Source organism: Anas acuta, chromosome 24 (assembly GCF_963932015.1).
Source record: "Anas acuta chromosome 24, bAnaAcu1.1, whole genome shotgun sequence".
Classification (NCBI taxonomy): domain Eukaryota; kingdom Metazoa; phylum Chordata; class Aves; order Anseriformes; family Anatidae; genus Anas; species Anas acuta.
Window position 1 is genome coordinate 4,622,642 of NC_089002.1, and position 24,555 is coordinate 4,647,196.

The 24,555-nt window shown below is 52.1% G+C and overlaps 2 protein-coding genes and 1 long non-coding RNA gene across 22 annotated transcripts in view; all 3 read left to right on the forward strand.

Annotated features, from left to right (window-relative positions):
• Positions 1-1,999, forward strand: part of IGFN1 (immunoglobulin like and fibronectin type III domain containing 1) — a 45,511-nt gene extending 43,512 nt beyond the window's left edge. For all 20 annotated transcript variants that reach the window (XM_068659648.1, XM_068659647.1, XM_068659655.1 and 17 more), the window contains one exon: positions 1,113-1,999. In XM_068659648.1, coding sequence (XP_068515749.1) covers positions 1,113-1,126 — 14 coding nt within the window. In that variant the 3' untranslated portion in view covers positions 1,127-1,999. The remainder of the gene's footprint in view (positions 1-1,112) is intronic.
• Positions 2,000-10,411: 8,412 nt separating this feature from the next.
• On the forward strand, positions 10,412-14,502 carry LOC137844099 (uncharacterized). The gene is made up of 3 exons (XR_011089826.1): positions 10,412-11,265; positions 12,402-12,535; positions 12,629-14,502. It is a non-coding gene; the product is annotated as an uncharacterized lncRNA (long non-coding RNA).
• A 197-nt stretch (positions 14,503-14,699) lies between these two features.
• Positions 14,700-24,555, forward strand: part of PKP1 (plakophilin 1) — a 43,429-nt gene continuing 33,573 nt past the window's right edge. Inside the window, exons 1-2 of the mRNA XM_068659628.1 lie at positions 14,700-15,096; positions 21,548-21,648. Of these exons, the coding sequence (XP_068515729.1) occupies positions 14,895-15,096; positions 21,548-21,648 (303 nt within the window). The 5' untranslated portion in view covers positions 14,700-14,894. The remainder of the gene's footprint in view (positions 15,097-21,547; positions 21,649-24,555) is intronic.

A 24,555-nucleotide genomic window follows, 5' to 3' on the forward strand; every position in this document is an offset into this window, starting at 1 on the left:
ACTCTTGATTTCTACATGAGCCCAGAGGCCTTGCTTGATCTTGAGAAAAATTTTTAGAAAGAAAAATCCCATCTTTAATAAGATGTGGTTAAACCCAGCAGGCAGCAAAGCATCACACAGTTTTTGTTCACTCTTCACCAGTGGGATGGGGAAGAGAATCAGAAAAAAGGTAAAACTCACAGGTTGAAATAAAGACAGTTTTATTGTATAGAAAAAAAAGGTTAAAATAATAATAGTAATAATAAAAGAATATACAAAACAAGTGATGCACAATGCAATTGCTCCCAGTCTGCTGGCCAATGCCCAGCCAGTCCCTGAGCAGCAGCAGCAGCAGCTCCCCCAGTCAACTCCCCCAGTTTTCTTGCTGAGCATGACAACATATAGTATGGAACATCCCTTTGGCCAGTTTGGATCAGCCATTCTGGCTTTGTGTCACCCCAGCTTCTTGTGCACCTCCAACCTCCTCACTGGCAGGGTGATATGAGACGTTGGACAGTCCTTGACTTAGTGTAAGCACTGCTCACAACAACAAAAACATCGATGTGTTATCAGCATTATTTTTCTCCTAAATCCCAAACATGTCACCATACCAGCCCCTGTGAAGAAACTTAACTTTATCCCAGCCCAAACCAGACCATATGGTAACATCCAGGTTAGATTTCTCTGCAGTGCAGGATAAAAGATTTGTGCAATAACCATGCTAGGTGAAGCAGGAAGGAAGAAGGCCAAAGGCAATGAGAAGAGAAGACAGAGAGCAGTAAGATGTAAGTTGAACAGGGTCATTGAGGATTCTTGCATGAATGCAGAATGAGTGTAGCTGGCTGAGGATGAGCATCTGGTGAATATACTTATGGGTAAATACCACTAGCATTTTCCTCGGTTCATTATGAAACATCCTTTACTTTAAGTCAAATATTTTCATTTTAATGCAATTCAAGACACCTCAGTAGAACTATATGAATGGAGAAACAGGTTAATTAGATCCCTGTAATGCTTTTTCAGACATTGATCCTCTTGACCCTGTAACTTTTCAGGTTTCCCTTTCAGTATACCTTTCAAGTTGTCTTCTGTGACAAAATCTTGCTCTACTTCTCTCTCTCTCTTATTTTCAGACTCCTCCCTGTAGCACGAACTTCCTGAAAACTCCTCTGCACTCCTATGTGAATGAGAAGGTTTTCATTGAGGACTGGCTTTGTACAAAGGCTACATATTTATTTTCAGATGTCCATTATAGTCTGAGTGTTTTCCAGATCCAATAGTTGCATTTTGAACATGATGCTGCATTGTAGTCAAAATGGGGGAAAAAAAGCTTAAAGAGAATTGCATCTTTTCATAATGATTGTGGCTTTCCACTACCACCCTTAAAACACAGATGAGAGCTTCAGGAACACAGAAGATGAGAGGAAATATAATTGGCCAAAATGAAACTTTGGATGGGAAACAGATGTGAGAGACCATTCTGCCACAGCACTCACTTGCTGTCAGGCTGCTGCAAGAACACTTCATGACACCAGCTCTCTGTGAAGGTGGCCTTTTGGCCTGTGGCTTTCTACTCCAGAGCACTCATTTTGGATTTCACCTAACTCTCAGCAGGTTTCCTACTTCTGGTAGAAGCAGTTGTGCATTATTCTACTACCAGTCGCAGCTATGTATGTTATTTCCCTTAACCTCTGAGTTGAGGAGTATCTGTCTACTAGCTTTATCTAGGCAAGAGAAATTCTCAGATGAGGCTAAGACAAGGTAGTGCTACTGGCAGTGAAAATGCACTGATGAGAATGAATGGAAATCTAGAACGCATTATATTTGTTTGAGCAGATCAATGCTGCACTTAAAGCTATTGTAGCAAGTGCCATAAAAAAGGATGCAGCAGTGCTGAACTACCATGTTAGTGTCACCTTTGAAATGTAGCTGCTCCATAAATGTTCTTTTTGTTTATATTTTGTACAATGTTGTACAGACATGACAACCATGAAATTAAACTATAGTTCAGTAAAATCTACCACGTGTGAGTGGTTATTTTGGTAGAAGCCCAGCCAGTTCCCTGCATGCTCAGGTAAGGGGAATGCAACGAACATGGGCAGTCAGCAAGAGAAGCTGGTGAGTGAGCTGGTTTGAGTCAGTGGACTACAGCAACGTGGTGCCTCCTTTCCCTGGAATTAACTTCCAAAGTGGAAGAGCAGGCACTGCTGGGGGGTATGGCCTCGAGTATGTGATGAAAGATCCTGTTAGGGCAGAAAGCAAGCCCTCATGCAGGAGTCTTCCTCAGCGTAGGTGTGTTTGGTGCATCTGGCTGAATTGCAGCAAGAAAAATGCTGACTTCTGTGGTCTTCGGTGACTTGGAGGATACAATCTGGTCAGTTGATAAATCAGCAGTGCCTTTCAGTGCTATTTTCTGAGGCCTTTCCACATGAAGCCTTTGAACATCCTCTTTTGGAAGGATGACTCTTTTTATCTGCAGGGGATTCACAGCCCATCCTCCTGGCTGGGCAAGATGGGGATGGATTGACTCTGGGCAGCACTTGGAGCAACAGCTGCCCAGTTCTGCACCCCTCACCTGGAGCTGGCTGTTGCAGGAGGGGACTTGGATTGTCTCAGGGGATGGAAGTGCTGGGCAGGGAGAGGCAGCCTCCATCCGTGCTCCTCCCTGACTGCACAGCCAGTCCCATCCCTCCATCTCCAGGGAGAGGTGCTATAGGACTGCACAGCCCTCCAGGGACCGTGCAGAGAGGGTTTTCCAGAGTCTGCTAGCCAGCAATTCCAGCTTCTTCAGAAGCTTGAGACACTTCAGAGCCCTGCCATCCTCCACAAGGCTGTTAAAAGAGCTGCCATTGGCATGTCTTACCACTTCTTCAATTGCTGGACTTCCTGGATGATGAGATCAGAGCAGGAGTAGCTGTATGTTCAAGGGTGCTGTGGCAGTCTCAGCCCCAAATCCTTGAGGATGGTGCCCTGCTGTAGTTTCCCATAGCTTTGATCAACATCACCACATCTGCTTCCCGAGCCTGTCTTCCCCTCTGCTCCTACATGGAGTCCAGGTGCTGTTCTGGAGACACAGTTCAGGAGGCAGCTGCTGTGTTGTGTCGCAGCTCCTGGAGGCAGCCTGCCGGGGAGAGCACAGCCATGGCTAGCCTCTTGCATGCCCTGCTGTGTTCCCTTCGTGCCATGCTCTCAGCTCTGGCAGTGTGGCTGCAGAATGGGGAGCTCTGGCTGAGGTCTGGTTTGCGTGGACCAAGCCCTGTGCTCAGTACCCCATGGGCAGCATTGTGCACTGCAGCAGGACAGGGGCTGGGGTCTCACCTAGGTCCAGCTCGATGTCCTGTTCCAGGTAGGAGAACTCAAGGTTTAACTCCTTCAGGCTGCTTTCAGTCTCCTGTGCCTCCCTTCTTTTTCTCAATCTCAGGTAAGAGCTATTGTTTCTCTCTTTTCTACTGGTTCCCATTCCCTGTTGAGTACACTACGAATTGGCAAGCAGGGTGTGAAAGAGCTGGTGCTCGCCATCCCCAGCCCAACCTCGCAGTGTGTTGCAGCCACGGGGCGTCCTATCCGTGCAATTGCACTCGATTTTTTTGGGGAACAGCTGGCTTTTGTGATGGGGATGAATTTGGCAGTGATCATACAGCATTGCCCATTTCTGCAGGAGGCAGCCCCAGAACAGAGCATCCTGTAACACCTGCACCAGCCTGGGCAGGGAAGGATGCTTTGTGCTGGAGGATGCTGGTTGGGGTGGTGTCCCCCCTCCAACCAGAGGGTCCCTCTGGGGAAGGGCGGACATGGGGTGGGATGGAGGACGAGCTGGGCACGTTGCTTTCTGACTCTTTCTTGGATCTGCTCTGGCTGCAGCTTCCTCCCCTGGTGGGCAGGGACGATGCTCCCAACAGGGGCTGCTCTACTTCTGCTGCGTTCCCAGTCCTAATCCATCACCCGTGCAGGTCTGGGATACTGCAGGTAGTGCAGGTGTCTTCACCCTCTCTCTCTGGCCCTGGAGGTCCCTTATGCAGTCTGTCGGTACCTTTTGAGCTGTAACCTTCTCTCTGCATTAGCACAGGCAGTCTGTTGATGGGCTGGAGGGGTGCAGGCACCGACAGCTGACGTTGTCTGGGTTTGTCACCCTTAAATACTCCGTGACGCCTGGCTGAAGCTCTGCTGCAACTGCAAATGTGAAGAAGTAAAACTGGACACGTCTGGAGTATTTCTAAACCCTCCGCCATCAGGCCGTGTATCAGCAGTGATTCAGCATCTGATGGGAGTCCAGCCGCTGCCCAGTCTCAGCGGAGTGTTTGCTGTGATTTAGGCGGTGGGTGCGAAGCTCACCCAGCAGGGCACTTCCCAGGCACGCTCTTGGTGATGCCACGCTCACAACAGAGCTGTCCGAGCGGCTTCTGTTTGTAGGCACTTTTCCTGTGGGCAGCACATCGAGATGTGCAAGCTGCTCAAGCCGTGTCTCAGCCCGAGGGGACCTGTTGGGAACGCTGGCAGGGCAAAGCCGGATGGAGGTGTTGACCAGACCGTGTTTTCCTGCCTAATCTTACTTCTGGGCCTGATAAGATGAAAGAAAAAAAACACCACCACAGCAGGGAGGATGTTGTTAGCTGCTCGCTGCTGAAGTCAGGTGAGGTGAGTGCAGCGAGGACTGGATCTCCATCTCTTACCACTCAGCGTGGTCTGTGGGCCCTGGGCATGCCATGAAACCAAGCGCTGCTCTATCTGATGGAGCTCACCAGGATTCAAGGAGCTTTATTTTAAGCCAAGACACGCAGGCAGCACCAGCTGGTAAAGGAGGATGCTGTGTGTGTTGGGTTTCTCCGACAGCAGCCTCGGGAGGTGCCTTGGTTCACGGAAGAGATCCTGTTAAGCCATGAGGAGCTGGGGGTTTTACACAAAGATAAGGAAGGCATTTGAACATCTGTGTAGCTCATCTGCTGTTCTTGTTTTACAAAGGGACATCAGAGACCTTCAGCTTCACCCCTTCCTCTCTGCCCAGCCCTGGTGCCTCCAGAAGGGGTCAGACCTAGCTGGCGAGCTCAACCAAAAAGGACCATGGTGGAATGAGACCCAGCCAAACTCGCCCAGGTTAGCAATCTGTAATGCACTTGCACTGGCTGACGCCTGCTTCCCTGAGCCTCGCTGGTGATGCTGGCTCCTCCTCACCCTCAGCAGGCACAGCCTTCTCCAGCAGATGCACATTTACATGACAGACCCAGAGGCACTGACCTCTGGAGTCCTGTTACCCTGCAAATGACATTTCCTCTCATTTGCTCACTCCCGTGCAAGCAAAGCTGCTCTCTGCCCCAGCCCAAACCCCTGGTCTGAGCAACGCTGCTTCCTCCAGGGTGGCCCCAGTAGCTGGGGTTTTGAGAGCTGTTGGCTCGTGCAGATCTTTGCTTTCGGTGCCTGCAGCCCCTTTGCCAGGACAGCGGCTGCCTCCCCCATTGCTGCTGCTTTTGCTGAGCCTTTCACAGCCGTGCAGGCAAAACAAGATTTCACTGCCCTCTTTCCCTTCCTCACCGTCCACACCACGGCTCCTTCGCTGGCAGCAGCAGCCACCCCGGCTGCCCACAGCTCTGATGTAAGGCTGGCAGCGGGCTGGGGTTGTTTTGCTTCCTCCTGCCGCCTGCCCTCCCTGTGCCTACACCCGGCTCTTGGCTCTTCTGCCTTGGTGTGGCACGTAGTGGCCTTTGTTCTCGCCCGTTGCTTGGCGAGCAGATGAAAGCCGACCGTGAAGCATAATTTATAGGTAGCTTGAAACACAGTTTTGGCAGGGCAAAGCACGCCAAAAGATGAAGCAATGCCTGAGGAGCTGCGCTCATACTGCTTATCAAATGATGCTTGAAAGGCTCGCTAATGCAAGAGGAGGGTTGAGTTGCTCAATCCCAGCAGAGGATAAACTGTCTCTATTAGAGGGACACGTGTTTGGGAGCAGGGAGCTGATAGCTTGCTTTTGAAAACTCGTCTGGCAAGGCAAATCACACCTTAAGGAGCCTTGGTCCAAAGGGTGGCGGGGCTGCAGGAGGGCGCCTGTGCACATGCCTCAACAGGGCTGCTGCAGCTCCCCTCCGCCCTCCTGGAGCACTGGCATCACCACCTCTAAAACAATCAAACGTGAGCAAGCTTTGTGCTGGTGATCCTGAAATCTCCGTGCAGCAGGACCTCGGTGCTGTCACACCTCACACCATCCAACCGCTGCAAAAACCTCAGGGCTGAGCCAGCCCTGTCCACGCGGTGTGCAAGGACCACGCACCCTGCGAGCTTCGTTTGCCTCTTTTCACACTGGTTGTATTGTGGATGCCCGGAGCATCCCTGTCAGTGCTTGTCCCTGTTGTCACTGCCATGATGTGCCGCTCTCCTGGCTGCCAGCCCTCTGCAGTGGAGGGGAAGGGCTGGGTTTGATGTTGTAGGGCAGGAAAGAAGCTCAGAAAGTCCCCTGGTCCTTCCCCTGCACCAATGCAGGGCAGCGTGACCCAGCCCTGTAAGGTGCCCTCTCTGTGCCTGTTCATGAAGTGCTGGGAATTCCCAGGAGATGAGGTCTTGAGTAGAGGTGTCTGGAAAAATTGTGTTAAAACCCATTTCTGCACAGAAGCTTCCGATTTTATTTTATCCAATTGACTTAAATCGGAGGTTAAAACTTATTCAGGACAGCTGCCGGTTAATATCTACTGAAACATCTTTTCTGGTTTTCTAGATCATACATTTGTCTGAAATGACAGATTTTTTAATTAAAAGAGGAAGACGGGGCACTTTGATCTGCAGAAGGAAGGTAAGTAAACCTCAACTGGGCAAGGACTGGGGAAGCTTGAGCTGCCTTTGGAGTGAGCCCTGCTTTGAACATGACATTGGACTCAGGACCTATTAACATCTCAGCCAACCCAAAACTTTCTGTGATTTTCCCCAAGGGAGGGCAGTGACACGTACATGCATGTGGTAATTTATTGCACCCCCTTGAAAATGTGGGCTGGCCCTTGGCAATGACGTGTCTTGCTTGGGCAACCTAGAAAATGGTAGGAACGGTCACAAAAACCACAGCCTGCTTTCCCTGCACCGGAGCCTGTGGTGCACAGGACGCTCCTGCACCGATGACTTGGTTAGTTATTTCCACAATAAAACCAGGAGGGGTGTGCACCGTTCTCCAGCAGCAGGGCAGGGGGCACGGGATGCGCTCCCATTGCCCTCGTTGGTTTTGAGTCATGGCCAAGACTTCAGACCCAGCTGAGGGCTGAGCTCTGTCTCAGGGGATGCTGCAGCTTCTGCCCTCGTCTCCACTTTGGATTTGCCAGCTGGTGTCGCAAAGTCCCTCCGTGGTGCCCGGGGCTGCTCAATGCGGAGCAGGAGCTCAGCCAACTTGCTGGGAGGCTGCATAAATCATGTCCTTAAACCAAGGCTGTGTGGAGTGCGCTCCTCCTCTGCCCCGAGCCGGGTGTCGGAGCTGGGTCAGGCAGCCCCACTCATCCCTGGTTCTACCAGAGTGGCTGCACATACAGACAGGACCGCAGAAATTTAGCCCAGTGCTTCAGCCCATTTCCAATAAGGAGGTGATTTTGCACGAGGAGAGAGGCAAAAGGGACTAAGAGGTCATGGAAGGATCAGCATCAAGCACACAGGTATGACTTTAGTGGGTGAACATCACCTCGGACATCTCCTTGCCCTGTCTCTATCACTGCTACCCAAAGACTATTTGCCTGCCCGGCTATAAATTGGCTTTGGAAACCATTTTTCCCCATTTAGTCCGCAGGTGGACATGTAAATACCTGTCCACATTGAAACCCAGCTCACCACAGATTCTTCCTGGAAAGCAGACACAAGTGAAACATAACCCACCCCTGACACACAGATTAGCCTCACGTATTGTCTCGAGATAAATTTGCCACTAACCACTAGTGTTAGAGGTTTTGCTGTAAAAAAAAATGGTACCCTTAAGAAATAACATTAATTGGTGCTTTTATTCATAGCATTTTTTATTAAACAAAGCTTCATCATTTATTTAGGAAAAGGACTGAGCTTCTGGGTTGTCTGGTTCATCCCTCAGGACTGGGATTATGATCATCAACCCCCTTCCTGGGCAGGGCATTGGTGCAGCGGGATACCCAGGTCCTACCAGGAGAGCAGTTGCCAAAGATTTGGGAAGGGCAAGGCTTCAGTGGATCTGGTGAGCTGGGAAGGAGGTCGTGAACCATTGTGGCAGCTGCCCTTGCTGTTCTGGCTGCAGCTTCTGCCAGATCTTTCACTTCTTGGCCTTCTCCTGCCCCAGGAGAGGAAGAGGTTCAGCTCACACGTGCCCATGAACCCAGGCTTGTGCTAACCAAGTTCTGCTGGCTGCACGGTGCCCGTACAAGCGACGCTTTCCTTTCCCAGTTTATTGAGAAAGCCTGAGCATTTTATCTGTGCTGCCTGTGGGCTCAAGAGTCCTCTTTCATGTGGAGAGATGGGGATGGGACCAAAGCTTTCTGCTCGGTCACTTTGGCCTTAGCAACGCCTTTCCGTGGGGCGCGGGGGTGCCGCATCCAGCAGGAAGCTGCGAGCTCCTGCAGCACCCCAGGCTAGGACCCGGTGCGCTCGTGTCACGCGGTCTGCAGAAACGGACAGCGTGATAAAGATAAAACCACAGCCTAAATGTAAAGCCGCAAAGCCTTTAACGCTAGGCTGAGCGCATCCATCTCATATCCATCTTTTTGCATTTCTTTTGAGTTCCCATCAGCCTGGGTCCATGCCAGGTGGTGAACCGTGTTCTGCCAAAATGCGATTGCAGTCTCAAAACTGTGGGAGTGCCCATCGTTAGCTGTGGACACCTTAATTGCAAAGAGCTACTGCTGAGTATGGGAAGCACAAGGCAGTGTCTGGGAGCAAGGCTCCACTCCTTGGGGATGTCCTGATCCCACCCAGGCTCTGATGACCCCAGGGACTGCAGGGACACTGCCACAGCCCCGCACGTAGGTGGAGGAGCATCTCCAGCAGCACACTGCTGTGCATCACCCAGCGTGTGGCAATTAGGGGTTGTGCAGGCATTGGAGCCTTCCCAGAAGCAGAGAAGAGGATGGGGAAGCAAAGTCCTCATCAGCAGCTGCTTTTCCAAAGGTGGGGATGAGCACAGCTTTGATGTGACCAACACAGTTCATTGTCACCCACTGTGTGTCCTGGTGGGCAATACCATTGGGATTAATGCTGCAGGACCCGATGTTTTCATCCAGACAGGACTTGTGTACATTGACAGCTGCAAACAAACCCTCCTGGAGTTCAGGTAGGAAGAGCCTGGGCCTGAAGAACCAACACTGAGATCCCTGATAACGGGTGATCCCAAAGCTTGGGCTGCCCCATTCCACCCTGAGAGAGGACGATCGTGCCTGTAGCACCCAACCTCGAGCATCACCTTTGTGCTTAAGCCAGGATGGAATTGATGGGACTCCCTGATGCAAGATGTGGAGGGAAACCAGACCCAAAGCCCTGCACCAAGACATTGCCGTGGAGGGCTGGGAAGAGGCCCCAGCAGCCCATGGCACTGCTCGATGCGCGTAACCCCAAGCGCTCACCGCCCTCCTCCGCACCCACCTGCACCCCGTGTTCCCCATCTGCTCCCAGGGGACGGGCGTGCGATCGCCTCCCCTGCCCTCCCCCTGCCGCAGGTTGCTTTAACGAGCCGGGTGACGCTGGGAAAGGTTGCTACATCATTACATAAGCTGGTCTGCGAGGTGTCCTCCCCCAGCAGAAATGCGAGGGGATTTCACAACGCCATGGAATCAAGGGCATCCTCGCGCCATCTACGTGCTTGCTCCCTTTCTAATTTTGGCCCCGTCATCTCTGTTCCTTCCACGGTGGGAACACGCGCTCCCTTCCCCGCAGCGTTTCTGAGCTGGGTCAGGCTGGTATGAGCACAGGGAGGCGAGGAGTCCGGGTACCTTTTTGGATGAGATGTGTGTCTACCTTCTCCGCTCACACCTCTGTGGCTGTAGTCGCCTCCCTGAACCATCTTACGGTGGGCACAGGCTCCAGCTGTCAATTTTTTGCACAGTGTGCTCATACCTGCCTGGCAGCATCGCCTCTGGAGCAGGTCTCAGGACGCTCAGAAACAGAGCAGAGAGCTGAAGCTAGGGAGAGGCTAGCACAGAGTGCCACCAGGCCTTCTGGCCATGGGCAAGCAGGGTTTGCCGTCCCTTGGTCACCATCAGCCTGCAGCAGGAGTCCAGCCCATCCTTGCTGGGGGCTGGATGTCCTCACAGGCAGCCGGGAGCCCCCTGCCCTGAACCTGTGTGGCTGGAGGTGGTGGGGCAGGAGCACGGCACAGCTGTGGAGAGCAACCCCTCGTTTATCTCAACAGCATCACCTGGCAGGGCATCCCCTTTACAGAGAGCAGCAGGTGGAGGTGGCAGGACACCAGCAGCCCCTCGACCGGTTTGGTAGAGGCTCCTCAGGTGAGATGGGGACACGAGGAGGTGACAACTGGGCGGGCTGGCCAACCTGATGGAGGGGAGCACAGATCTGCTTCCTTCTCCGTCCCCACCCTGCCCTCCCAAGGCGCCTCCTTGGTGCCTGCTCCCAGCGCTGACCAGGGCACGTCCCTTTTTAGCCCCTGGCAAGCCTGCAGAGCCCCCTGAGCTGTAAGCAGCTCCAAGGGGTGATATTGCTGCTCAGATATTGCTGGCACCTGGCAGGGGGCTGCTTGGCGGGGGCTGCCCAGGTGTAGGGCAGGGCAGAAGGGGCGACCTCCATCCTCAGCCTAATGGTGTTGAGTGTGGGCACCTGCAGGCTCCTGCACAGAGCAGTGAAGTGGTCTCCAGCTCACAGATATTCTGCTATGCTTGCGTGTGCCATCTACCAGGAACAGGGGAAGAAAAAGCAGGAAAGCAGGAGCCTGAGCCCCTGGAAGTCCAACTGCCAGCAAGGGCTTGACCCAGGTCTGGGTCTGCTCTCCAGCCTCGAGGTGGTCAGGAGTGGAGCACAGGACCCAGGAGGAAGGGCTGCAAGGTTTGGGCAGGGGAGGGAAAGCTGAGAAGGGTCTTAGAGCTCTCTGCAGCTACCTGGTGGGAGGGTGCAGAGGAGAAGGAGCCTTCTGAGGTGCATAAGGAGAGGAAGAGGCACCAGCAGTGAGCTGGGAGATGGGACATTCCTCTTAGATACTTGGAAAACAAATTCACCGTGAGAGTCACCAAATATTGGAACAGAGGCTGGAGAAGCTGCTGGATTTCCATTAGACCTCAGCTGGACAAGGGCTGGAGCAACCACAGCCAGGCTGGCCCTGCTTTGTGCAGAGGGTCGGTCCCCCAGCCAGAATTATTCCAGGTGCCTGTTACAACACACCCCAGCGATGCGGGGATTTCGTTCCCAGGTGCTTTATCTCCGTTACGCAAGGCTTTCAGCCTGGTGCATGCAGCCTTGCAGCTGCTCCGTGTGAGCTGTCCTTCCTTTTTGTGGGGAAAGCGGGGTTCTCCTTCCTTTTATCATGTAAGCCCCTATCCACAGTGGGAGACCTGCGGGGCTCGGGGAGGTTACCAGCTCTGCCGAGGGCCCGGCTGTGTCTGCACCACCCCAAAACGACTCAGTGCTGTGTGTGCAAGGAGCCCAGGGAAGGTTTTTCTCAGAAACACGGTGTCCGCGTGTCTCAGCAGGATTCTGCACGGCTCTCCTCAGCTGGGCTGCTCCACGCACGCTTTCAGCTGGATCCCGGTTCCCCCGATGGAGCTGAGCTCTCCACCAGCCCCGTGGCGCTTTGTGGTCCCGCAGAAGGAGAGCCTTTCATGAGAGGCTGAGCGAAACTAAGGCTTTGTGCATTTGAAGAGCAGGTTTTCTCCTGGAGAAACCTTGCCAGGCTCTGGGAAGTCTCAGCTGTGCTGGGTGAGGCTGAGTCACCCCTCAGAAAATGGCATTATCCTGGGAAATGCAAGAAATTCCCAGCACCACTACCTATGTCCCTCTTGGTGACCACCCACCCCAAGGAAGAAGCAACCCCAGGAGATAAAAAGTCACAGCAGGGCTGTCCGTCGGCAATTTTGGGGCCAGCTATTTTATTTTTTTTCAAGCTAGATTTAGATTTTGCGGTGATCTGTAGACACCTTCAGTTCAGGAGTGCCTGACAAGTTTGAACAGAAAACCCTGCACCACTTTGGGAGCAGCATTGGGCCAGCGAGCCCTTTGATTGCAATCAGCGAGTTGGCAGGAATCCCAGGAACTCGCACAAAAATGCTTTGAAGAGGCCAGATGCACAAGGTGTGTCCCTGTGAGCGTGTGGGGTGCGGAGCAGTGATTCACGGCATCGCCATGCGATGCTTGGTGCGCGCACATGCAGCCGCTGGACCGCAGCGAAGGCCCCCGTCTCCCTCCGATCACCAGCTGCTTTTTTTTTTCTTTCTTTTTGTTAATCTCCCCAGTCTTTCGCCTATCCTGCTCCAGATTTGGCACAGGTTTTGTTTCCCTTTCAGCCTTCTCCTGTTGCTGCCCCGGTGCCTGCGAGCTCCAGACAGAAAGGCAGACAGGGAATTTGCTCCAGGCGCTTGCAGATGCAAGCTCTGCTGCACTGGGCTTGCTGGGGATGACACTCACCGTGCCCTGCTAAGTAAGCATCCCCAGCCCGTGATTCAGAGCAGAAGCAGCAGTTTGCATAGAGGTGCAATAAACTCCTTTATTTAAGTACCTTTTTCTCTTTTAGAGATGGGATTGGAGTCAGTTGCAGAAACCTGGGAGATTCCCTCCCTTGGGCTAGACTGTGCAAACTCGCCCCGAAGAAACCATTGTTTCTTGAAAGCCTCTGTAAGCTCCCTGTCCCCAGCTCCCCAGCCCAGCTCAGCATTTTGGGCGAGTTATGAAACAGGGCAGATGCTGGAGCACAGCATTTGTATTATCCGCCAGCAAATGACTGGATGTGATAAACACTTGGCTCTCCCGTGCAGGGACAGGGTGAGGGCTGTTCCTTGCCGCGGGGGAAATGACATTACAGGTTTGCAAGAGCTGGGCACTTTGTTGTGCAGAAGCCATCTGACGCTGACAGCCTGTCATTGATTTGCGAAAACATCGTTTGGCATCGATAACAAGCGTTCAGGAGAAACAAGTAGGACACAGAAAAGCAACACCCAGGTATTGCTTCGCTGTTCCCTATCCGGACTGGAAGCGCACAGACGTGTCTCCACTCTGAAAACAAGCACAGGAGAAGCAGAAAATCCTCCTCCGTGTTCCTGGACATTGGCAGAGGTCTTGGGCAGCGCTCACCCAGGCTGGCCTCCCCTGGGCATGCCCTAAATGTCTGAGTTGTTTGGGTGATGGAGCAGAGCGAAGCTGCTGCATCGCTTGGGTGAGACATTGGGAACCTTGGGGAGGGGAAGCTGAGGGTAATTAGGCTCTAGTTGCTCTAGGTCTGAGTCTCATTAACAGAGTTTGGGTTTCTGCTGCTGGGGTTCACTGGAGAAGCACCCTGGAGCAGCAGCAGGTGTACAAAGCTCACCCTACCCAGGAACACGCCCCGTGCTTTCTGATATTGCTCTTCTTCCCATGAAAACCAACGTGCGGCATTGCTGCGGCCACCTGCGTGTTCACAAACACCAGGGAAACACAAAACCTGATGAATGGGAATGAAATAAAGTGCGTTCGGTGTCCTCCTGCTGCTTTCGAGGAGGGACCCAGCATCTGTGAGCTGCCAGCACCGGGTCTAAGCTCAGCTAGACCCCAGGCACTGGTCCCTTGAGGGATGGAGGAACCCTCCCAAGTCCTCTCTGCTGCGGGGAGTTTTGGGGAGTTTTGTCCAGCAGTGCAGAGGAACGTGGTCCTCCAGCCGTGTGTCCTTGTCCCATGCCCAGGACCTGGTGACAAGGGATCCCAGGGATCCTCTGTCCAGGGCGCCCTCCCCTTGGCCTCCCTCCTGAAGGGGTTTGTGCCTCTCCTCCTCTATCAGCCTCTAGTGGCTCGGCAGGAGCTTTGCCAGCACTTGCTGTGAAACTGAGTCTCCCAGCACCGGGGGGTCTGGTTCTCTGCAAAGGACCCTCTGCAGCCTGGCTTGGCAGAGAGAAACCTCTCCTTCAGAGTCACAACCCAGCGTGTGATTTCTCACATAGCCAGGTTCTCTTGCAGTCTTCTTGCTAAAAGTCCTCGCTTCTCCCGCGCTGCCCCAAGCCACTCGCAGAGATTGCCCCAAAGCTTTGCCGGGTGCCTGTCCTGATTTATACTTGGATTTTATACTGCTGCTGCCAAAGGGTCCACGACCTGTGCAGGAAGAGGAAGTTTTTGCACAGGGAGAGCTGGACAGGGGGAAATGGGAGCATCTCCACGGGGCCAGGGTGGTGGCTGGACCCCTAGGGACCGGGCATGGTGGGCAGCGTTGTGCCTCTGACCCATGGCGTGTGCAACGCTGCCTCTTGCTAACAGGGCTGTCCCCAGGCTCTTGGCACTGGGACACCATTTCGATCCATCTTAAACCAAGAGAAATAACACAAAACAAGTTGAGCGGGCTGCACGGGAGCTCCTCCAGCCTATGAGCACCGTTTCCTAGCGAGACGCACAGCCCCATATCCATGGCCCCGTTGCGAGGGGGCGCAGCAGTGCCCAATGCCCACCCCCAACCCCCTTCCCACCCTTCCCCTCTCCCTGCTGGGACCCCCCCCCAGTTTGGGGCAGAGCTGGGACCAGGGCAGCAGAGCCGCGTGCCCTGCAGCGGCGGCGCGGGGGCCGCGAGCGAGCGGCGGCGGGGAGCGCGTGGGTGTGTGCAGGCAGGGCTGTATATCCAGTCTGGCAGAGGGTGTGCCTGCTCACACGGCGGGGAGCCGAGCCGGGAGCAGGAGCCCTGAGACACCCTCGGCCGGGGGACGTATGGCAAGGAGGGGCTCGGGAGATTAACGCCAGAACGAGACGCGTTCGCTGTCGCCTCGTGTCGCGCGCGGTCAGGTGCAGTGCAGCCCCCTCTCCCCCCAGCCCCGCGGTGTGCAGCCATGATTCACTCTCCACTGAAGACAGCGTTGGCATATGAGTGCTTCCAAGACCAGGCCAGCTCCACGCTGGCCCTGCCCTCGGATCACAAGCTGAAGACCAAGGGCACGGGGAAACAGCGGGTCCAAGAGCAAGTGATGATGACGGTGAAGCGGCAGAAGCAGAAGTCGTCGGTGTCGTCGAGCGTGGGACACTCCAACCGAGGTAACGCCCCACTGTGTGGTGGACACCAAGGGGTCCCCTTTGGGACCGGTGCAGGTGCTGTGAGCTTTTGTGGGGTCAGAGCGGTTTGCATCTATAACAGGGTACCCAGGACAGGGGATGCCGGGGTCTCTTGTGTGGGCACGGCGCCGGTGCAGCGAGTCCATCCCCGGGGCTCTGGGATGTGTCTGCGCCGTGCTGCTAGCCGTTTGCTCCCTGGCCTCAAAGCTGCCTAAAAGCTTTGTGAACCTCTCCTCCACAAGTGTCCCCTAGGAGGGCTTCTCCTCCCATCTCATCCCCTCCTGCGGGCAGCCAAAGCCACCAGCATCACAGCTCCACCGCGCCGTGGGGCTGGCAGCACTGCGGCAGGCAGGGAGCAGGCAGCTCTGCTATGCACAGGGCATGGACTTGAGCTCCAGAAGTTCAGACTTTGCCTCCAGAGCTCCCAACGTGTCCCCCATTTGCAGGCTGAGCCTCGGGGATGTCCCAGTGTGAGTGGCAGGAAGGGGCTGAGAGGATGAGAAGTGTCCCTTCCTTACCGCAGTGGCACAGCGGGGATGCTTCGCAGTCCCCTCCGTTCTGCAGAGGGGTAGAGCGGGGTGCAGGCATCCAGCTGCTCCACCTCCACACACAGAGTTTGTGCAAGCCCTCAGCTGAGTCCCGGATCTAGGTTTCCTACAGGAACACCTTCCTCTTTGGTTTGAGGCTTGGCAAATTGTTTTCTTCTCTGTCCTTGCGTCTGGCGAAAGCTGACTTGGAGGGCAACCCAGCTGTCCCCAGACAGGAGCTGCAAAACCAGATGGGCGCAGCAGCCACAACACAAAACCTCCCGGCTCTTGGTGGTGCTTTCACCAGCAGCTGTGGCGAGCTCGCTGCTCCGGCCGGGCTTAATGGGAAGAGCAAAGCCTGAGGCTCTGGGGGATGGGGGCTGCTGGGGCTGGGATCGAATCCTTCAGCGTGCCTGGGGAGTGCAGCGTGCATGGAGGTGTTTGCAGGGAAGCTGGGTGAGCTGGGCTGGTCTCTGATGGCTCTTTCTGGGACTACAACTCGGTGGCAGCTTTTCCGAGCTGGATCTGGAGGCAGACTCCAGTGCCAGTGGGGTGGCACGGTCCAGACATGTTTGGGGCTGGTGTGCCAGGAGGCGCTGAGAAGGAGCAGAGGTGGCACTCCCGTAGGAGCCCTCCTGGATGCGGGCATCGTCATTGCTGCGATAGAGGGAATAGAGAAGCTTCATGGGAAAGATGTGTGTGATCCAAAACCTCTGCTTTCTCTCTGTTTTTTTGCACATTTGTGGACATGGACTCCTGTGGGTGGGTGGGGGACGGGGAGAGCTTTCTGCTGCCACCAAAATGGCAGCGATGGGAGATGCAAATCCCCGCCTCCCTCAGGAGGGTTTATTGCTTACGGTGTTATGGTGCCAGACCTGACCAAACAAAATACAGCCCAGGACGAGACGAGAGGCTCTGGATGGGGACTGGGGCACCACCAGCCTCCCTTAGCAGCAGGGGGTTATACGAGGGGAAGCGGGCAGGGGGACATCTCCCACTGCTGCCCATGGGGAGGGAGGAAGGGAGGCAGAGGGGGGTTATTCTGCTTGGAGAGGAGCCCAGGTGAAACCTCTGGGAAAGAAATAAAGAAAAGCAAATTCCCAAGCTGCCCGTCTCCGCTCGACAAGCTCAAGCTAAACCCCTCCTCCAGACACTTTTGGGAATGTCTGGGAATGGGAATTGCGTGGAAATGTGCAGCTCTGGTTTCTGCGTCCCAGGGAAGCTGAGTCACATCCAGCTCCCAGCAGCTGCCTCCCAACATGGGGCTGAGGCTGCCCCGTTCCCACCGTGGGGAGGCTGGGCAGCACCGAGGTCCTGGTGCCCCTTTTTGATGGGCACGGGTGGTTTGCCCTGGGAACTGCTCCTTCCATGCGTTGCTGGAGGGACTCCCAGAAGAGCAAGGAGTTCCTGTTTATTCCTCAGCTTTTCTCCTGGGTGGGAGCCTGAGAGGGTCAGGCTGAACTTCCAAGGGGCAGCGTTGCATCATGTTGGTTTTTGCTGCTGTTGGTCCGGAGGGCAGCTGAGCAGACTGAGTGAGATGCGTGAATGTCTCCTGCAAACAGGCTGAGGGGCCGCTGGGTGGACATCTGTTTCTCTGAGATGCTCCTCGAGCTGGGGAAGTTTTAAAGCCCCTTGATAAATGTTCGAGTGCTGTTCCTTCTGTATTGACCCAGGTCCAGCTGTCAGTCCCTGCATGTTGATACCTGGCTTGAGCAGGAGCTGAAGGGCAGAGCAGAGCTTCCCCCAGCATCCCCAATGCCTGCACCTGTGTATGTAGGCTGGGGACATGAGCATGTAGCCCACCTGCACGCAGCAGGGATGGGACTAGTGAACCATTACTGAGTCTCTTTAGAGGGAGTAGATGTTCCCTCAATGTCCTCGACACCTACCAAAAATCAGTTGGTTAACTGGAGTGCAGCAGGTCAAGGCAGTGAGGCCGCTGTCTGAAGATCCTGGTGTCATGCACAAGGCATGGAGCAGTGGCAGGAGGAAAGGCCGAGCTGAACCAGTTCCTCCTGGCCATCAGCACTGATCTCCCAGGTCCTCTGGCTAAAGAAAAGCTTTGCCAGTGCCTCATCGTGGGCTGGCAGGGCTCTGAGGAAACCCAGACTGAGTGTCGTATCCACCGGTGTCGTGGCTGAGCCGCGAGGCAGAGGCTGGCTGTGGTTGAGGGAAGCCCCACCAACACCTAATGGGGTGTTTTTTACTCTGATGTGCATGGAGGGCATTGCAGACAGTCAATGTTTTGACTTCTGTAACGTTCCCCTAGCAGGAGATGGGTCACTGAAAGCTCCCCCACAAACCTTTCAGGTTATCGAGTATAGGAAGGAACGGTCCCTCTGCTCAGAGGCCAGGAGGCAGAAATGCAGCCTGGTCATCCCTGCACAGCTCTCAGCTGCTGGGATTCCACCAACACTTCTCTCCTAGCAGGCATCCTGCTTTGGGCTTCCCACAGGTCCTCTCCTCTTACTACTTTTTTCCTATGTTTAATCATCCGCATTGTTTTAAGGCTGTGCATGGTTTATTATTTGACTTGTCTAGCCTGCGCTACCGGTGACGGGTTCTTGTCTTGCCTTTCCCTGCCACAGATTAATATTTATTAATATGCCTCCATTGCCACAAAGCTCCCTGTTAGCTTTCCGTGTCCGGCTGGAGTCTTCTACTGTCGTGCTTGAAAAATGGCACTTGTGACATTACTCTTCCTGCCATCAGCCTCCTAGCTTTAAGGGCTGTAAAGTTGTCTTTGACGAATGTAAATCACTGATGAAGAGGGACATAAAGCTCAGGCATATTGTGTTATATCAGCTCTTACTTTGCTCTGCAATGATTGATAACAGAGGATTGATAACAGAGACAGGAGGAGGAGGAGGAGGGGAAGGCTGGCATGTAGTGGTGCTCGCAGCGATTAAGCAAAAGCTTTTGCAATCCTTATCTGTTGTGCTTAGCTTTTACAGTCGTGAGCTTTCCCAACGAAGTTAATGGGATTTAGATTGACCAAGTTTTGAAGGAAATGCTGTGGGGCAATGGCAATTCGGGGGTGGGAGAGGAGTCCCTTTGACAGCCCAGCCAGAGCCTGAGCAGCCCTCAGACAGCTGGGAGGCTGTGCTTCCATGAGCAGGTCTCCTCCGTGATTTTTCTGCCTCTATCCCACCTGTTATTTACCACTGATGCAGTGGTTTTAATCGGCTCTGTGCCTGTGCAAGTGCAAGTGGGTGCTTCAGAGAGCTAAGCAGCAGCTTGGATGCCAACAAATGGGACACAGGCATAGCTAGGAAACAGCGTCAGGAACTTCATCATTGCCCCAGTGAGCAAGTCCAGCCCCTGCCAAAGTGATTTTTTTTGTTTGTTTTGTTTTGTTTTAGTATAGTTTACTTTAGTTTAATTTATGGAGACAGCCTGTTTTACCCCAGGGTCTCAGACGGAGCTGTGGCCATCCTGTATGGTCTTTACCCGTGCGGTGGCTGAACAGCAGAATATCCTCCTCTCCCCTAGGGGTGGTTATACACAGCCAAGCTGCCTCTCAGGATGAGTCAGGCAGAGAACTGTGTAAACTTACAGGACAAAACAAAGCTGATGTTTTCTTCAGCCGCCTCCATCATAAAATCCCCAGGTTCCTCCTGGCCTTCATACTGAGCTCTGCAAACAGCAGAGCACGGTGCTGGGGTGGCAGGAGCACCTTCTCCAACCAGCAAGGCAGCTTCAAAATGCCTTGAACGTTTGAGGCTTTGTATAATTATATATTTACAACCTCTTGTGTGCAAGTTCTTGGAAGTGAAGTCTACTCTTCAACAACCAAAGAACATAGACCTGCGTGAAACTCCCGGCCTCTTGAATTTGTCCCCTGAATGGTGACTTTACAAGGAAAATTACGTGTGCCAGATCTGGTTCATTTTTGGCATTTCCTTGCTCAACCCCCAAGTCTTTAGTGCTGTGCTTGACAGGAATAGATGCTGAGAAGAAAAGCATGGTCCCGGGGGGACTGGTCAGGTTAACCCGTGAGTCACACCCAAAAACACTTTCTTCCATTTAAGGGTGCTGTTGACTCACAAACAGCGTCAAGAAATTCCTGCCTGCAGACACATTCTGTTTGCACAGAACAAGAGAATGATTGTGAGAAGTAGTTCCCAGGAAACTGCTATGGGATTGCACTCAGAATGCGTATCACCTGGCACAAACCTATCATCTCAAGCCCTGCCTTGCTTCTGCTGCAGCCCAGTAGTAACATCTGGAGGTTCATGGCAAACTACGGGGTAGGTAAGCAGTAGGTGAATTCTGCCCCTGAATTGTACCTCCCTTCTCGGGTCGATGGCTATTTCCTTCACCCTTAAACACAAGTCCTGTGAAGCTTAATGTATATGAAGCAATCAGTGCTGGAGAAATATTAATAGGCATCTTGGAACAATGCTCACCGAGCCTATACATTTTATGGAAAACGAGATCCTGTAGTTTTCTGCACAAGCATATGTTTGTGAACCCTCCCTGCTGTTGCTTATTCTGCATTCAGTGGTGTTCTGCAGATGCTGCCATCCGTGCAGTGCTGCTCCTCTCTCGTTGACAATAGAAAGAAAATCTCATTACTTATACTGCATCTATGGGGACGATCTTCCTGAGAAAATGCAAGAATTTTTAGCCACGTACCAAATCACCATAACAGGTTCTGGATGCCTCAGGCAAGGCAATAAATGAGACATATTCCAAGGATCGGTGGCTGTAGAAGACCTGAGTGGCTTCGGGGCCTTTGTGGTAGAGTTTATCCAGTTTATCTAAGAGATGAGTCTTATCAAACCATCAGAGATTAGGATATTTCTGACATTACCCACCAGTTTAGGTGCATAACTTGAGACAGGTAAGTCCTGATTTTGTAGTTTGTTAGACATTCAGAGCTTTCCCTGGAAGTTAATTGGGGTGTAGGGTTTGCACTTCCTCGTAACGGGACTTGGGATGCCACAATTATTGAGCACTTTTGAAAATGAAATTTAAATGACCTTAAACTCTTTTGGACCATCTGAAGGGTGTTAAGGGAATTGCAGCTTGGAAAGAGAATGAGTTGTTCTTTTTTGTTTGTTTGTTTGTATTTTTTATTTTTTATTTTTGTCGTAGTGATGAAATCAGCCCTGTGTTCATAATGATGGAACTTCATACATTTTTAGGAAAACAAAGTATAAACAGAGTGATCTTTCAGAGACTGGTGATGGAAATTAAAGGCAATGCTATTTTGTTTTTTTGGTGCTTGACTATTTTAGATCCTCAGGTGTGTGATCATCATTTACCAATCACATTTGTTATTTACAACTTACTGAATTTAGCAAGCCTTGCTCACACTGTTCGTGTGGATCTCATTATTAGTCTTCAGACCAGGAAAGCATTTCACCCCAGACAGACTGGCAAAAGGGTTGGGGTGGGCTTTACCTTCAGAGAAGAGGCGAATTTTAGTTACCTCCAAGTCAGAGTAAAGGAGGCGAGTTTCAGGTTCAGAGCTTCTTGAGTGGCACAAAATCTCACCCCATTCCTCACATATAACAAAGACGCAAGATATCAGCCAAGTCTTTGGCCCAGTCTGCTCTTGTCCACTTGTGGATTTTATGGCACTATTTTTATTTTTTTATTATGGTCTTTTGTACTGAAGACTTTCGGGTGTTGCTCACGGTCTGTGGGCTGGAGTTTCTAGGGGCTCTTCTGGATAAATATCTTCTTTGAGTTGCCCACAATGGCAAGAGCATGACTTATTGACTTTCTTTCCTACATCCTTGTTAAGTTTTCTAACTCTGTTATTCTTTGCTGGCAATTTGAAAGGATGTAAATTCACTGGAAAAAAAAAAAAAAAAAAAAAAAAAAAAAGTGCTATGCTTAAAGGTGCACCCACTGGGACCACTTTCTCCTACTGACAGTGCTTTTTCCATTTACAGGTTCCATGTACGACTGTATAGCTGATGGTTATGGCTATGGGACATCCCGAGGCAGCTATTACGCCAAAACCCAAACAGGAAACAGCAACTGGGGGTATCCGGTAAGCTACTCTTTTATCTGGAAACTGTGGCATGCTCTTGGGGTAACCTGCACAGAAAGCAACCTCTAGCAGGAGAAGTCATGTGGCAAGGTCACAGCACTTTGGAAATTTGCTGGAGAGAGATCGTGCATGGCTATTTTAGCAAGTAACTCAATGCTGTGGGAGAGGATCAGGAGATGGAATCAAGGGGCAACAAGGACTTTATGTTGATGTTATATGTGGCTGGCGATTTCACTGTGAACAAGATTTAATTTGGTCTCGTGGATTAGTATCCCACCAACACAAGATGTCTGTAGCTGTCTGAAGGTCATAGCTTCAGATTGGTCCCCCTCAGTTAAAGCTTGGAGCACATCCATTGCTCATGTGGAACAATTGCCCATTTTATTTCCATGCACCAAATATTATGTGAACAAAATCAAAGCAGTTGGCTGGGGATCATCAGGGAATTTGCATCATTTGCTGTTCCCACCTAAACGCTACTTCGGTCTCTTTTTGGATACTCTCTGAACTTAGAAAAAAGGTGCTTCACTTCTCCCATTCTGTTTTCCACTGAAAATATTATATTACAGATTGCCAGGAAAAGCACTTGTACGATTGTACTTGTCTTTGTGCAATCTGAGCAAACACATGCTGCAGAATGGCCTTGGTGACAGACTCCTGGTGCACTGGGAAGCACTCCAAACCACTCCAAAGTCTACCGGGACTGCGTGTGCTTGTGTTCCCCCTCCACCTAGGACCTGTATTCTGTTCTTCCTTGGTTTTCATCAGCTATAAAGTAAAAAGCGCAGTTCACAGATCTGGGATTTGAATACAGGAAAAAGAAAGGGCTCCTTTCAACAGCTGCGGGACTGTAAGGCAGCTCCCTGTCAACCTTCAAAGGTTTGAACCAGGAAAGGTGCTTATGTTGGCTTCAAGCACAGAGACAGAGGAGTGAAGCTTTTCCTGTTAGCTGCCAGATCCTCTGCCTGTTCACAGCATCTGCATTCCTCAGCTTCAGAAAGATTCATCTGTCGTCTCTTTTAATGGCCATGGTGTAGCATGCTTTCCTCAAGGCAGCGATAACGTCACTTGCTAGGTTTGATGCTTGCTGCATGTTCAGTAGGTGGGCTGGGAGCAAGGGCATGTCTTTGAAATTTTTATTTACACTGTCTGTCAACTCAACGTCAACTGTCTGTCTGTTTCAAAGTCTTTTGCTGAGCTGTTTAAATGCCAGACAGTGATATTTCTGCCTGGTGTAAGGCCAAACGAATAGCAGTGATGGGTCAGAGCGGGGGGTCCACCTAGCTGAGCATCCTGTTTCCATCTCGAGGGTGGGGATGGACCCCTGAAGAAGGGTCTAAGCATGGGAAGGAGGCAGTGGTGCTTCCCAGAGTGTTTTCCTGGCCCCCAGCATTTTGCAGCTGAGGGGCATCCTGAGCCAGAGCTGGAACCCCCGAGCTTCATGGTTGTGCCGATTTGTTTCCATGATTTATTGCTGTTTATCTGTTGTGGCTCCTGAAAGAAGCGTGTTGTGCTTTGTCTAAGCAAAACTGTTCTGTTCCTGCTATCTGGTGGTTTCTGGCTGGTCTTTTGTTAAGGAGAGAGGAACGAAGCCGTGGCTCCGCAGTTGCTCATGCTGCAGCACTGGCAGCATGGCACTGCGGTCAGTGCTGCTGGTGTCAGTGCTGTTGTTTAATTTTGTTAATTCCTGGTCTCCTTCCCAACCATTAGAGCAGCAGGACAAATGCAGACCGGTTAGAAATGCCAGCTGGCTGCCGGGGATTTCAGTCCAGCACTGATATTGCTGTGTTGGCTTGCATGAGGATTATGAAGGTCTAATAGATGCCTCTGCTGGCCACCACAGAGGACACTGCACGGAGCAGTTCAGTCACTTCTGGTTCACCACAGACTTGTACAGCTCATGGCTTTTCTCTGAAAGGCTCTCCTGCATTTATGGTGGGGAAGGCCTTTCTCCGAGCCTAAAGTGTCTTACCAGCTTTGCATTCCGGAAATTTTTGGTAAAGCTCTTCAGGACCTGGGCTGCTTTAGAAAATGGGACTGGGATTCATGAAGGATTCACAGTGAAATGAGTCTTACAAAACTTCGTCTATCTGAAAATCAGCCATTTTGTCCTAACAAGTTGTCTAGACTCCTCCCATAGCCAACAAAGAGAGAGGTACGAGGAGGTGATTCATCTCCTCTATCGGGGAGATCTGTCAGGTCAGGATGAATCAGCCCCTCTGGATGCCGAGCTCCTGCCACCGGGAGCCGGGTCGGAGCAGCCACCTGCCAGGCACTCGGGGGCGATGAGTCCCAAGTGCCATTGGCACGCTGGAACTTATAACCTCCAGCCTAAATCTGCCTAACAAGCCTAACAGACATCAGGCTCCCCAGCCGCACCGAGGAACCTCCTCCGTTGTGCTTCTTCCAGAAGTGTGTTAAGGGTTTACACACATCCAGTACCAGCCTCCAGCTTGGATTGACTTTATTTGAACTTGAAATCCATGCAGGTTCTAGGCATTCTGAAAAATATTTCTTTTCTGTAATTCCCAGATTGTAAGACAGGGAAAAGAAGATAAAGCAAATCTGTTTTTGAAGAAAAGGTTGCTGGACTTCTCTCCTGGTGCTATGATGTTTCCGTGAAGTCCCAAAGGCCCTTGAGATGCACAGGCAAATTCAGACATTTCAGGGCAATAACCCGGTAGAGGGCCAGGAAAACTGCTTACCCTTAATGCTTCTGAAATTTAAAGAATGTCATAGGCAGTCCATGTGCATGTCACTGCTTCACAGCACCTGCAGCTCGAACTGCCTTTATCAGTGGCTTTAAATGACACAGCAAGGAGGTATGTCATCTGCCCTGTCCCACCCGCAGCTCTTAAAAATTATTATCCCCGACTTACTCCTTTTGTCTGGTTTTGTATCTTACTG